The sequence below is a fragment of the Rhinolophus ferrumequinum genome, chromosome 17 (assembly GCF_004115265.2).
Source record: "Rhinolophus ferrumequinum isolate MPI-CBG mRhiFer1 chromosome 17, mRhiFer1_v1.p, whole genome shotgun sequence".
In the NCBI taxonomy this organism is placed as follows: Eukaryota; Metazoa; Chordata; class Mammalia; order Chiroptera; family Rhinolophidae; genus Rhinolophus; species Rhinolophus ferrumequinum.
The window spans coordinates 28169475-28184784 of NC_046300.1; the positions used below are offsets into that span (position 1 = coordinate 28169475).

The 15310-nt window shown below is 38.1% G+C and overlaps 1 protein-coding gene across 1 annotated transcript in view; it reads right to left on the reverse strand.

Moving 5' to 3' along the window:
* KCNH8 (potassium voltage-gated channel subfamily H member 8) overlaps positions 1-15310 on the reverse strand; it is a 312183-nt gene that overhangs the window by 181064 nt on the left and 115809 nt on the right. The window contains exon 3 of the mRNA XM_033131443.1: positions 4685-4816. Within this exon, the coding sequence (XP_032987334.1) occupies positions 4685-4816 (132 nt within the window). The remainder of the gene's footprint in view (positions 1-4684; positions 4817-15310) is intronic.

Consider the following 15310-nt stretch of genomic DNA (forward strand, 5'->3'; position numbering starts at 1 on the left):
TCGTGGGTGCTTCCTCCGTGCATGAGCGACCGTGGTGTCCCTCTCAGTGTCCAAGTCTCTTTTTATAAGGCCAGCAGTAGATTGGATTAGGCCCATGCTGATGGCCTCATTTTACCTTAATTAGCTCTTTAAAGGTCCTATATCCAAATATAGTCGCATTCTTCCTGCTTTGGGCTAGGGCTTCAGCATATGAATTTGGAGGGGACACAATTCACTCAATAACAGCCCCCAAAACCGAAACCTGGGGTTCATCAAGTCCTCCTTTTTCTTCCTCTCCCATTATCAAGGTTTACTTGTTCTATCTCTGAGCAATATCTCCATACCGTCTAAACTCCTTAGAAAGATGTAATAAAGTCTTGAAGATTTAAGCCCTGTCTGCCTGTCTAGCGTTGAAGTTCAACTCCCTGACGTAAATAATCGACTTCTGAACAAAAGTCAACTATTCGTTATTCTAGCTCCTGAAATTAACATCCCTTCCTTTCAGATTGTCACACCTGACTTGTCTTTCAAGATTTGCTTCACTGTTATTGTCCCTGCGAAAGTCTCCTTGACTCTGCTCCAATTCTTGCTGGCCCCATCCTCCTTTTTCCCCTTGTCTGGGAAGAATTTGCCATTTTTGCCGCTCTATCATTGAATATATGTTGCAAGTACTGGAACTGTGTCTTTCATAAAACCATGAGCAAAATAAAAATCTCGATAAATAGAATGTACACATCAGAGTTTGGCTGTATGAAAGTCCTAGTTCTACCATTTTTTACTATGCCATTCATCTTTGTAAAGTTACTTAAATTCATCAGCAAATAGGAATAGGAATAATACCTATTTCATACAGTTACAATGAGAAGTAAGTGAAGTAATCAATTAGACTGAAGCAGAGACTCAATAACAGGTAGCTCTTTTTATAAAACATATGGAATATACAAATGACCATAACTATCTTTTATTGAGCGTAGTCTGTGTGCTCTGTGCTATGTGATTTGCATGTATTACCTCTTATAAACCTTGATAAAGTTAATTCATATATCAGGACCCACAAAATGAAGCTCCCCCACCCCCACCTCAGTGGCCCGGCACATGTTACAAGTCTAAGTCAACCCGGACTTACGGGAAACACCTCTCAAGGAATCTTAATGTACACCAATCCAATCCTCCAACTAAGCTTTAACTAGTTTATCTTACCCTGAAAAATAGGACTTTCTAGACTTATAAGGAAATCCTCAGCCTCCTAGCCAATGAGGCCTTGTTTCTGGGTCGTTTCTTCTATTAATGATTCCCTGTACCATTCACCATTGCCCTAAATCCCCTGGGAACAGTGCTCCGTCGCTTGCGAGGTTCTGTCCTCCCCCCAATCCATGAATTGTTTTCCCTTGCATAAAGAACATCAAACTCATTACCAAATTGTATTATTTTTGTCATTTGACAACAGATGTAGACATGTATGATTACCCCATTTTACAGATGAGGAAACAGTCTCTGAGAGGGTAAGCAACTTGTCTAAGGCCTAATAGTCCACATATGATGGAACCAGGATTTGAGCTGAAGTTTGGATGATCCAAAGCATACTGTCTCCATTTTGACATCTCTAGATGTAATTCAATAATGAAGGCAGAGTAGGTGCTCCACAAATATTTGTTGAATTACTCAATCCATTATTAATCCACTTTTAAATTAAAATATTTCATAGTGATAGGAAAAGCAGTAAACAGGGTCTCATATCAAATAACTCAGTAATGCTAGACATAGATATAGAAGTTAGTGGCTTACAGACTATTTTTAGAATAGAAGTAAAATATATGTCAAAAAAGGAGGGTATTTTAAAAGGTGGTAAAAAAAACACCACACCAGATTTTTTGTTGACCTCTCTCTCTCTCTCTCTCTCTCTCTCTCTCTCTCTCTCTCTCTCTCTCTCTCTCACACACACACACACACACACACACACACACACACCAGATCCCCAGCTGAAAGCCTTTGAGTGTACAAATAGTACTTTGCATTTTATGCTACTCTTTCATCAATGCTGTTCAGTGATGGAAGCATAGTACCCTAGTTCTACCTTGTTAGCCTTTTCTTTAAAAGGTTTTCCCTCATTTCAAATAAAACCCAAAACAATGTAAATATCAATGATTGAAGTACTCTTAAAAAATGGAAGTATACAATTTATATCTCTTAAATGAAGTCCATCATGTGAGCTTCGGTAGAAAATTAATTTTAATTAACACAAACCTTATTTCTACAACTTAGGTGAGCTTCAGTGGTATCATTGGTCTGAGATGCAATATCGGGTCAAGTCAGGCTGCTTGCTCACTCGGTTTCCTACTTCTATGATGCAGTATTGCTCCAGTTACATAGTGACATTTGAATAATTTTTCACTTTTCTTGAAGTTCTAAAAATATTATACACTAAGGTGTGCTTTTCCTGCAAGACATGCCATCAACTGGTGAATTTTAAGGTGTTTTTCTCTAGTAAATGCAGTTAAAAAAAGGAGAGAAATATATACTTCATTATATTTTATAACCATGCTGGCTTATCATAGTTATTTTACCTCTATAAAAATATCACATAATTTTGTGGGACACATATAACAAGGTAGCAACAGAAAAAATATGTTCTTGAGTGTTCAGTATATATTTAGTTTTATATTTCTAACTACATATATATGTGAATGTATAATACATAATACACACATATATATTTAATATAGGAATAATTTTATTCAAATAATTCTTACTGTGGCATAATAAGAAATATATATTTGGTCTTTGTCCCCACCCCCAGGCCCCCCACAACACTATAACCCTTGAAAAGTGTGGAGCAAAGAGTTCTTTTAAATGTTAATAAAAAACTGGTGGCTGGGGGGTCCCTAAATAGCTTAAGAATGGAAGCTAGTTGCCAGAAAGACTAAGGCAAGATTAGAAGGTTGGGACTCTCAGCCCCACCCCCTAACCTTCCTGGGAGAGGAGAGGGGCTGGACATTGAGTTAATCACAAATTGCCAATGATCTCATCAATTGTGCCTATGTAATGAAACCTCTAGAAAAACTCCTAAACAGCAGGGTTTGGAAAGCTTCTGAGTTGGTGAACACATTGAGGTGCTGGAATGTGGCACACCCAGAGCAAAAGCCTAGCAGCTCCCCAAACCTTGTCCTATGTATCTCTTCCATTTGTCTATTCCTGAGTTGTATCCTTTGTGATAATGTAAGTAAAGTGTGTCCCTGAGTGTTGTGAGTCATTCCAGCAAATTATCACATCTGACAAGGGGGACAGGGAGAGTATGAACCCCTGGCTTTGTAGCCAAGTTGGACAGAAGTGTGTGGGTACACTGGACACCCAATGTTTGTGATGGCATCTGAAGTGAACCCTTAAACCTGTGGAGACAGACACTAACTCTGGGTTGTTAGTGTCAGAACAACACTTCATTAAATTAGAGGACACCCAGTTGGTGTGCAGCGAGTTTTGGAACTGGTTGTCGGTATGGAAAAAATCCACACATTTGGTATCAGAAGTGTTGTGAGTAAATACAGTTCCTAATGACCTTTTGTATTCCTATAACACAAAAAACAAAACAAACAAACAAACAAAAAACTGAAAATAAAAACTGCACACACTGATTTTCACATTTTCTTTTCTCTCATCGGGTAGGTATTCCACTTGCTCTAATATCCAAGTAACTTTAATTGTAAGACTGCCCTTCCCTGTGTATGTAAAATATTTAGCCATGAAAATAAACAGGAAAACAGTCCTGTATTTGCAAACGTTTCAAATAATAGAAGTAGGGGGGGGGGCGCCAAACCATGAGAGTTCTCCATTTGTTTTGTCATTTCAAGAGACAATATATTTGCAACACTCACACATTTTTATAAAGAGCTGGAGTAAAAGAACCCATTCTTAAAAACACATAGTTGTTGAAATGTCAAATAGCTGGTTCTAATAAGGAACTTAGGACACAGGACATTCCTACAATGACAATTGCTTTTTCTCTGGTCACCAAAATATCTCATTCTACTTCTGCTTAAGCAAAATAATAGCACCATTTGTTCAGTGCTAATTTTTGTCAGCTTACATAAAATGCAGGGAGTTTCTTAATAAGCTATAAACAGAAAATATAAGGTTAGAAACATAGTCTTCGAATCCTTGAAAGGTCATTGAAATGCTTGTTTTCTTAAAACAAATGATTGCCCTGTTGTATTCTATAAGATACAGACCACATTTCGTTTCAACATTCCACGCTAACAACCACTAAACTTGAATTCTTAATTTCATATATAAAATGAAATTTTGCACTTCGAAGTTCTCAGTTACTGCACTTGAGATGAAGCTGAGAGATGTATTTTTAATCACATCATTTTAACTTCACTCATCACTATCAATTTATTTTTGTCCCTAATAAAGCAAGATGGTATGAATGTTTATATTCTGATAAGTTGTTTTCCTATTCTCATTCTATTTGCATAGGAATATGAACTTCTGGTTCTTGTCGATTGAATCTCTTTTACAAAGACCAGAATGTAAATTCATGTGAGTCTCTGTGATTTTGAAATAGGTACCAAATTCTGCCTGCTTACAGTTATGAATATTTATCAGTCACTGTTGTTAAAAAAGATAATTTTTTTTGTCTCAGAATTTTTGAGTAAACAATTTCAAAATGTTACCCCATCTGTCAACGTTTTCTGAAAACAGTACAAACCTTCTTTTTTGTCTTCTGGAGTAATCTTCACTTTTGTATCTGTTATATCTTTGAATGATGCCAGAAAAAGTACCACATCTCCCTTCTCGTTCTTTATAGGAACAATATCCAGTAGGCACCAAAATGGAGACCCTGCAACAGTAATAAAAACACAGATCAACCATAGCCATGTGTTTTTTCCTGTGAAAAATCTCAATAATTAGTGGTACAGTTAATAAAGTCCTTACTGTTTTCTTCCATTCCACAAATCCCCCCAAAATCTTAAACATGTCATGTCAGTTTTCAGATTCCATAAATGTCTAGCCCATATATATATATCTCTTCATTCCCAAATGAAATGCTGTCTCAGAAAATAAGGCTGTATTTTAAACAAAATCACTTGTCTGTGCTGAGACATTCTGCTCCCATCTTTCAAATTGTATTCCTTCTTTGAACTTGTTGACCATGAAGAATTCCTCTTCATGAAGCATCTTTGCCACTTCCCAACCCCAGCACACACTGGTTCATAAATAAAGACCTTTGTAGGAATTTGCCTTTGTAAAAACCTTGGTAGGAATTTGCCAGAGGTCTGTTTAATCAATTTAAAAATCAATGACTGTTCACCAGAATGATTAAAATTAAAAAATGATGGAAAACACCGATTTTTGGGTAGTCACTTAACCTGTCCTCCGTTTGCTGTCTGGTAGCAAATTAGTACACATACTTTAAAAACGTTTGGCAGTATTAAGATATATTCTCACAACACAACATTATACAGCCATGTGAACGAGCAATGTACAATAATTGACAATGAAGTGGATGAATATCCCTAATAAAATGTTGAGCAAAAGTAGCCAGACACAAATGAATGCAGTATGAATACATTTACATTAAGCACAAAGACAGGCAAAACTAATCTACTGTGTTAGAAGTCAGGTAAGTGGTTACCTTTGGGAGACTGATTAGAAGGGTATATGGGTCAGGGAGTTCAGGGATGCCGGTCAACGTTTGCTTCATGATGTTCATGTTGTTTACGTAGAAGTGTTCAGTTTTGGAAAACTCATCAAACTCTATACTTTTGCTATGTGTATTTTTCATTATGTATGTTTTATTTCAAGAATATACTTTAAAAAGTGATAAAGTTCAATTCTAATTTTTGAGCAAAATAACTACAAGAAATATCATTAATACACTCAAGAACAAGCCTAAGGCTTATGTTTTGAAATGTTTTTATATATTTTTAAAACATATATGTTAAAAGTATATAACAATCCCTGCACTGGATTTCCTACTATAAAACACTCCTGGGCAGAAATATTTGAAAATTATGGAAAAGTTATTGCTTGAAAAGTAAACAATTAATCTATTCACACACAATGTTCCTTCATTTTTCTTTTGATGGGGAAAAAAAAATTTCAATACTATGAATTTCCATCTTACTTGGGAATTGAGCTCAAAGTTGGGTATAAAACAAAAATAATAGGTTCAGGGATATCCTTGATATTTTGACTCGTTTCATAAACACTGTATTAGATCTCACAGTTTCCCACACAGCTGATGGGTCCATCCAGCCTTGGAGTCTATCATTTTTTTCTTCAGTTGAGCACCGGATGAAGCAGTTGATTTGTATTTAGGGGGCCACCTGACAGAAAAATCGTATTTTATTATAGCTATTGGTATTGTATTTTTTGAAAAGTGTGGTTGAATTCACACGCAATAATTGATGTGCATCCACTCTACAAAGTATGCATGAAATATGTGCCTGTGCCACACATCCTTCTAATAGTTTCAAAGTCATAACTTCTTTTTTTTCTTTTGATTCAGACCTATGGTATCCTATCATTCACCTTCCTTAATATCTATGCCACAGCAATTCCATTTCAGGACTGGGTCACCAGACTCCAGGAGACCTGGGCTCCAACCACAGCTCCAACATTAACCAGCCATGTGACCATAGAGAAGTCAATTAACTTTTCTGCAACTTGGTTCCCTTGATCATAATACAGTTACATCTTTCAGTCTAGGGTGGATAGAGTCCCCCCAAAATGTGAGACAATCAATCAATTCTGTTGTCTATGACCAAGGGAGAAACCTCATAAATAAGCCATATTCTGGGCCAAATGCTGTTGTCCCCATCATCCCAGAATTGCTCTTACTTCAAATTTTTTTCTATGGCTACTACTTCAAGTTGAAAGCCTTTTCTTTCTTTTTTTCCCTTTTTACTAATTCTGTAGCTATGGTGGGAATGAAAAGAACCATCAGGCCGACCTATCAATCAGACCCTAGAGACAGTAATAACGGATGTGGAATAATGGTATGAATATGATATTTCGGTTCACAGTTTAAAGCATCTCTCTGTCAATTACCTTGTAAGAGCATCATCCAAATCAGAACAGAGGCTATTAATTTTCCTGAAAATCCATTTTATCTATGCACTCAAACCAGCATCATTATTGTCTCCACAGAGCCTTTGCACAGGTGCACCAATGTATTTTAGAGAAAGGCAAAAGCACAAAATGAGGTGAAAGCCAGGAAATAGCTACCAACACTCCAATATTCTCTAATCAGCCCCTGAGGCACACCTGTCATTTCACATCATGTTCCGGGACAGCTGAAAGATCACTTCGAGGTTCGTCTTTAAAGATACAGTGAGATGCGATCTTTGACATTCCACAAATTCAGTGAAATGTCATTAGTAGGGGTCCCTCTGAATTCAAGTTTTACAATGATTTGGCATTAACTAGGCTGATGTCTACCTTCCCATAGCATATACATTTTTTTTTTTAAAGTGTATTAGGGAAACAGTGTAAGAGACACGCAAGCCTATTTTCTTCCTCCCTCCCGCCCTTCCTTCCTTTTATCCTTCCTTCTTCCCTCCTTACCTTTTCCTTTGTTCTTTCAACTGCTCCTTCAGATATATCTAAACCAACTTCCTTACAAATATGGCTTTGGGTACCTCTGAAGTTAGAAAGCAAGGCATATAACACTTGCTTCTTCATCCAGAAACTGGATAGATGCCCAAGTCTACCAATCAGGTTCAAAACAAGACCTTTTACACAATTTGCTCATGTATTTTTTCCTTCTCTGTTCTCCTAAATCTCTTCACCAGTCCCTCTGCCCTGGCTCTGTGACAAAATCATCAACTTTATATGACTAAGACCCTTAAAAGACCCCCAGGGTCTGCCTCTTCCTCTTTTATCCATGAGCACAATGATGGTTACACAATGCCTTTCAGTTAGCAGCGATTTAGGCCTGGTACGGGAAGTCTCTCTGAGGGCTAAGGTTGGAGGAAGCAAACCCCTCAGCCTCAAATACAGAGATGTGAAGGATCCTTAAAAGCAAGGTTAGAAGGCAGAAATCTTGTGTCATTTTTAACTCCTTTTGTATGTAGCAGCCAATAATTACCATGTGGGTTGGTGAGTACTGAAACAGATGAGGCTTTTCCAGGGTTTAAGTTAATAACACCTTTAATTTCCATAAATACAATTCGTGGGGAGACAACAGGGTTTATACCCTACATGGTAAAATGTATTTTCAGAATTGCCTAAGTAATTACACAGAGCTTAAATCTGGTGGAATGTCCCATGTCTCCATTTTGGTGCTTTCTTTTTCATCACCGGGCAACAAGGTTACAGGAGAATTTGACTTGCTAATATTAATAATTGTAAAATAGATTTATATGCATACATATACCCCCCAAAATGATTATATCTGGCAATAAGTAAATACTGTGATAAGGTTTCCAGCATAAGTTCATGGTTTAATAACTTAATACAAGGAGGTACAGATATAAAGAATACTGGGTTGTGAGTTGTCCCCTTCTCTTTAATGACCAGGCTGTTTTGATGAGTTACAAGTTGCATTTCTCAATGTAACATAGTAGCACAATGTGGGAGATAAACACTTTGCATGTCCTCATGTTTCTTGTATCAAGCAGGATTTTGACTGGCTTTTTAATGATCAATACTTGTGACTTTTTGTTTTTGAAATTATGACAATAATATAATACCCTGAATGTTCCCAGCAGCAGTATCATGTGACCTAAACATTTTCAGATGCTCCTCACGTTTCACATTGAATCTGATGAGTCTTGTTCTCTACACCTGTTATCTCAGTGGTATTTACTTTATGATGTGGCGACAATTTGGCAGGTTTTTAGAAATTAGTCTAGAGGATGTACAAGTATATAGGGGTTGGGGTGGGAAAATGGGTGCAGGGAAGTCAACGAGGCCACTGAGAATGGTAGCCAAGTGATGGGACACTGCATCTGTAGCAGAAACGGTTGGGCAGCCAGGGGAGAGCTACAGCGTCACCACCAGAGCTCTTAGATGGCCCTCCTGTGTATCACATTTGCCATTGCCTTGTTCTGGCCTTAATCATCTCTTACCCACTCTGCAAAAGTAAACAAACAAACAAGTATTGGTCCTGCCACTAGTCTTCCTCCCATGTTGCTTGCAATAGCTGTAAAAATACAGGGTTCTGATGAAAAACTCCCAGTGCCTTTTCACTCTTTGCTTCAAGCATTAGGAGGACATTCCAAACTCGTATGAATATGGGAGGTCTATTTTCAAGAGACTAGAAAGGAAAACGGGAGTGGGATGGGTCGTGTGAAGAGGTGAACTAAAGGAAATGTCATATTGAAAAGGAGGGGGGAGTCCCCCGGAATCGCCAGAGCTGTGTGGAGACAAGTACCTATACCAAGGCTTGGAAGCACTGATTCTTCGGTGAAACCGCAAGAATTCTTTGGCTTCTTTGGCTTCACCTTATCGGCAGAGAACACCTCTTCCAAGGACCATCCAGCTATAGCGCAGCTCATACATGTTTTAAGTCTTTGCTCAGTCCCCACGAATTCGCCTTGAGAGGACACCCTTCCTCCAAACATCCCAGGATTCTAGTGGATCAAAGGTAAGGGCACAGGGGCCCTGACACCTTTTGTAGCAGTGAAGGGTGAAGTGGGGTTGGTGGGAGATGAAGTGAACCAGCTGGAGACCTCCCTGAACTGGGCAGTGGCTAAGCACACCTTTCGTTTCAATTTTTAATGAAGAGCTCATAAAACAATGTGTTTTCCTTTTTTTATTTTTCCTGGCAGAATGCACACACGATATTAATAATAGTGGATTGTGGGATTATAGTGTATTTTTTTCTTTTCTTCTCAGGAGCCTTCCTTATTTTCAGTTTTTCTAGAATAAGCGTGAGGGAATATATGGTGGGATTCTGGCAAGTATAGAGGTTTAGGGTAAGAAATGTAAGGAGTTCGAAATTGGGCAATAAGAGTAATGAGGTCATATTTCTGGGGAAATCAGTTTTTACATATTCTCCATTATTGAAGTTCTAATAGATATTCCATTTCAAACTTTGAGTAAAGTTTTATGTTAAGTTAGGCAATCTGCAAAAAGAGATAGAGAAAAGAAAGAAAAATGGAAGGAAGGAAGGAAAGAAGGAAGGAAGGAAGGAAGGAAGGAAAAATCAAGTGATCCTTAATTGATATGAAGGTGCCAAGTGTTTTTTATTTCCTCTATCCATTTTACTCCAAATTCCCTATGTTCTTAAATAAAATACTGTATTCCTCTCTCAGGAGCATGTGTAGCCACTTCTCAGAAATCTCTCATAATTATGCACAAGAGGAGCTTGGGAATTTGCGATCCAAAGAATATTCCCAAGATATGCTTAGTCAATAGTTCCAACATCCTTGCTCAACAAATCATTTAGTGGATTATTGACCAGTAGAGCTATTACTTGCTTAAGGAAAAGCAAACTGCTTCTGATGATAAATACAGATAATTCTTACCCACAGTTGAAAGGATTTCCCACATATGGTTTAAACACAAATTAAGCCGGGATAGGTTTTGAGGAAGAGCCAGGACACTTGGGTACAGTCTGATGAGAAACAGAAATGAAGGAGGCCTGACTATATAATGAACACAGAAAGGACCTAGTAATAGCTGCCATTTATAAAGCTTCTATTATGTACCAGCCACTGTCACATGTTTTATATGGATTAAACCTAAACTTCTCACGGATCAATATGACCAGTGTTTTACAAAAATGAACCATATTTTACAAATATGAAAATTGAGATGGGTAGTATTTTCTTCAGGGTCACATAGCTAATCTAATGAGAATTTAACCTAAGTCTGAGTTTGATTTTCTAATTTTGCTTTATCATGTATTCTAGGAATAATCCTATTCTATGAGCAACAGGTTAGGACTTGAGTTTCTTTTCCATGTCACGTCCCTTCCTACCCATGCTGTAGGGCATAATGAGGCACACAGTTCTTAAAACTTCATATTATAAAAGAACAAAATAAAGTTTTGGATAATCAACAAATTTCACTCTCAAACCCGTAACAAGAGTAGGGCCTCTATTTGAAAGAAAATTCAGCTACTTTTGTTTCAGATGGGTATACATCCTTCATTAAGGCACATACGACACTCATTCTTAATTTTCTTGAGTATCCAGTGAGACAGTGAGTTCAGAAAACCGCCAGTGGTGCTGATTCTTAGTTGTTAATGTCAGTGCTTGTGTGGTACTGGCTGTTGAGTAGTCTGTGACTCCTGGTGACCCTGTGAATGAGTGATGCCCACAAAGTCCTGTCCTCCACAGCCCTGCCCAGCTTCTGTAGACTCACACATTTGGCTTCTTCTATGGAGTCAGTCCGTCTCATATCTGCTCTTCCTCTTTTTCTACCGCCTTCTGTTTTCCCCAGCATGACTGTCTTTTCCAAAGACCCCAGCCTTCCTATGATGTGCCTGAAGTAGGACAGCTTCAGTTTCGTCATTACTGCCTCCAGTGACGAGTCAGGTTTAATTTGCTCGAAGACACACTGTTAATGAACGCCCCACCATGGTGACCTCATTCACAAAGCTTTTGCCTGATCCCTCCTCCCAGTATATTTCTGCTTCTTGCTTTCCTAGGAAGCTTCAGAAAAGGTGATCCCCAACTCTAGGTAGGACACATGGCAACCTTCTCTGGACTCATCTTTTCTAAGACTGGAAATAAAGAAAACTGAGCCCCAATCAACTCTGAACTGTGGCTCTATTTTCAATGATCCTCTGGGTGAAAGAATTCCAGATGTGAGGGACATTTGTTACTGAGCAGAAAACTGTCCTCTCCAACAGGCTTGGCTTCAGGATTGTTACTTGTAAGCCACTTCTTTCTGAGAACAAGACACGGAAACAAACTTACTCCCTTGATACGTTAAGAGAAGCAATTTAAGATTTCCTTCAATTTGCAGTTGTTCAGTGAAAAAGAACTTGCTTTAAATGAGAATTTGAGGATCAAGTTAACCCTCTGTAATTGCACAAGGTTTTAGTCGGAGGAAACTACAGTCTTTGCAGGGCAATAGGAATAATTGTGGGTGCCAATCAATATATGCCTGTATGAACTCAGTCAGCATCGTTAAGGGGGTCTAGGACACTGGTATTAGTGTGGAACCCAAAAGAAAATATTTGGAGATTACATTGCAAACAATTGGACACAAAGTTATTCATTCAACAAATATATATATACTTTGTGCCTACTATGGCTAAGAACTGTTTAAGCGCTTGGGTATATAAGTAAACTAAACAAAATGAGATTTTTGTCCTCTAAGTTCTGACAATTAAGTTTGTGAACTCATCCTAGAAAGAGTGCTACGTACCTCATTACTGAATATCACTATGGTCACCTTCGAAGTACTTCCCTTGGGAAGCTACGCACCAATGCCAGCACCTAGTCCACCCTTCAAAGCAATTTTGGAACTCTTTTTCTGGAATGGCCATCAGGGCTGTCATCATATTACCCTTGATGTCCTGAATGTCATCAAAATGTTTTCCTTTTAATATTTCCTTTATCTTTGGGTAAAGAAAGAAGTCATTGGGGGCCAGATCAGGTGTGTAGGGAGGGTGTTCCAATACAGTTATTTGTTTACTGACTAAAAACTCCCTCACAGACAGTGCCGTGTGAGCTGGTGCATTGTCGTGATGCAAGAGCCATGAATTGTTGACAAGAAGTTCAGGTCATCTAACTTTTTCATGCAACCTTTTCAGCACTTCCAAATAGTAAACTTGGTTACCTATTTGTCCAGTTGGTGCCAATTCATAATGAATGATCCCTCTGATATCAAAAAAGGTGAGCAACATCGTTGCAACAAGTTTGTGAACTTCATTGGCATACCTCATGTGCCCTGAGAGAACTTATATTCTACTTTGGAAAGAAAAACATCAATTATAAATAATTGTATAGTTTATTAGGAGGTTTTAAATGCTATAGCAGAAAGAAACAGTAGAGCAGGGTAAGGTGATACAGCATGTATGGAAAGCTGGTATAGGACTGTAGGATGACATGTCAAAGAATTATTCATGAAAGTGCTACTTAATATTGCTTTTAAATATTAATGAACTACTTGTATATTATTGCTGGTCCTCTTAGGAGCAAATGATGAGGACACCATGATGCAGGTCTGAGGTCAAGCAAATAAAAGAGGGAAGAAAGGAAAATTGAAGGACAGTGTCCTAGACTGCAGTGTTGTTCTAAGGAAAGGTCACCAAGGCCATCAGGGAGTCATGTAGCCAAGTCAACCCTCAGAGCAGTTCCGCATCTCCCAGGAACAGAATTGCCTTAGCATCCCTGCTTCATGCAGTCATTGGCTGAGAGTAGCCCAGGGAAAGTTTGGCCTCTGTGCAAACACAGTGATGTGTTTCCGAGCTCAGCAGCTGAAGCTGTCAGCCAATTAATCTCCTGTAATCAGAGCTATGAGAGGCACATTCTCATGGTTGCCACATTAGTATAGTAGACATCTCATATTTTTGGCAGAATAGCATCCATGCCCCTTCCTCTTGTGTCTGCAGCTCCATGTTCCATTGCGAACCCAAACTCCTCTGTGCATGGGGTCTTGATAGAACTATAAAACCTGGTGCTCTGACTAGCCCTCACTGGAGGGATGAGCTAACGGTCCACAGTGGACCAATCCGTCTTGTTCTTCTGATACTTTTAATCTTGAAAAGAGGGACCCAAGGTCAAAAATGGAAGAAGCAAATTCATTCAATAATGAGGGCCAGAAACATCTTTCCAGTTTTTCCTGCTGCTTAGACTTTACAGAACACTATGGCTTTCTGCCTTTTTCAAGAGCTGGTTGCTCATTACTTTCTTTGGTTCTATAATTGACAACACATGTTTTCAAAACATTATTATTTTTACCTAAGGTAACCAGAATCAATTTATGTTGCTTACGAAGAAACCTAATTACAAAATGACATATTTAGGAAAGGATAGTCAAGATGTAATGGAAGGAATACAGGGCTTAGATGACATTGCTTGTGGTCGAGTCCTGGATTCTCCACTGACTTGCTGAGTATACTCAGATATAAGTTTTTCATTTGTCTGCACCACATCTGTATACTGGGTATATGGCTACTTTCTCATGGTTAAGAGCTTTAAAGAGGTCAACATATGTAAAAGTATTTTATACATTTTGACTAGTTATACAAAGTAAGTGCTTTGCCTGTGTGTGGAAAGCTTTGACCTTTTTAATCACAAAAATAATCAGGCAAAGTATAGCTCAACATTAATATTTGTTGAAGCTAGATAATGGTATGGGGGAGATATTTGTTATAAGATTCCCTGTCTTTTGTGTACATATGAAACATTTCATGTTTTTTGTTTGTTTGTTTTTTTAAGGAAACATCCTTAAAATGTTTCCTTAAAAAAATGTCTGGAAAATGGAGAATAATTCAGCATTTACTTGAAAATCTAATATTAAGTTGTAATATGCCAAGTCATTTCAAATTGCTGGAGTTAGAAAAGATCTTAGAAAGTATGAGATGGAATGCTTTATTGTAAAGATGAAAATTCTGAGTTCCGAGTAGTTAAATAAACTGTCCAAGGTCAAATGTTCATTGTTAGAAGAGTTGGGACTAGATCTCAAGTCATATGACTCTCAGTTCCTTGGGCTTTGTGCTTAAACATAGGGCATTTCTCCAAACATTAAACAAACACACAAAAAATCACCAAATGGAAAAATTATCACATAAGTAAATAATCTAGTTTTGACATATTTAAAGGAAAAAGCGTACTATTTGTATATATTATTAATGTTACTCATTAAATAAGCCAGGACATGTAACAAATCCAGCACTGATCAAATCTTTTTTAAGCGATTAGGTTCAAAATTAGAATTTGTGTTTAAAAGGTTGGGCGAGTACGGCAAAAGGGTATAAAACATGGCTTATGGGAAAAGGCAGAAATCCTGAGATGAGAATTTGGAAACAAGGAAATAGAAATTGAAAAGACGTGGTTAAGGATCTCAGGACAATTCTCCAGTGTATAAATAGAAGATTGCAGTTTTAGGTGTCAAGTGAGCACTTTCCAAGAACATGCAGACAACAAACACACTGAACATTGCTTCCATTGTGTGAGCTCCACTCAGCAAAGACTCATGAATGCTGTGCCAGATCGCCATGAGTCATAGCTTGGCAGGCCTGGGAGACAAAACAGCTCGAGGCTTCCTCAACTTACTGCTTCTCTCCTGAAATGCAGCTGATACCTCACCAGAAACTTGAGGCCAAACCCCAGTGCCTGGGTAAGCATTACTGTACCCACCATGCTCAGGTGAGGTATTGGCAATGATATACCTTCATCAAGACAGACATTGTTAGGGAAAAATCAAT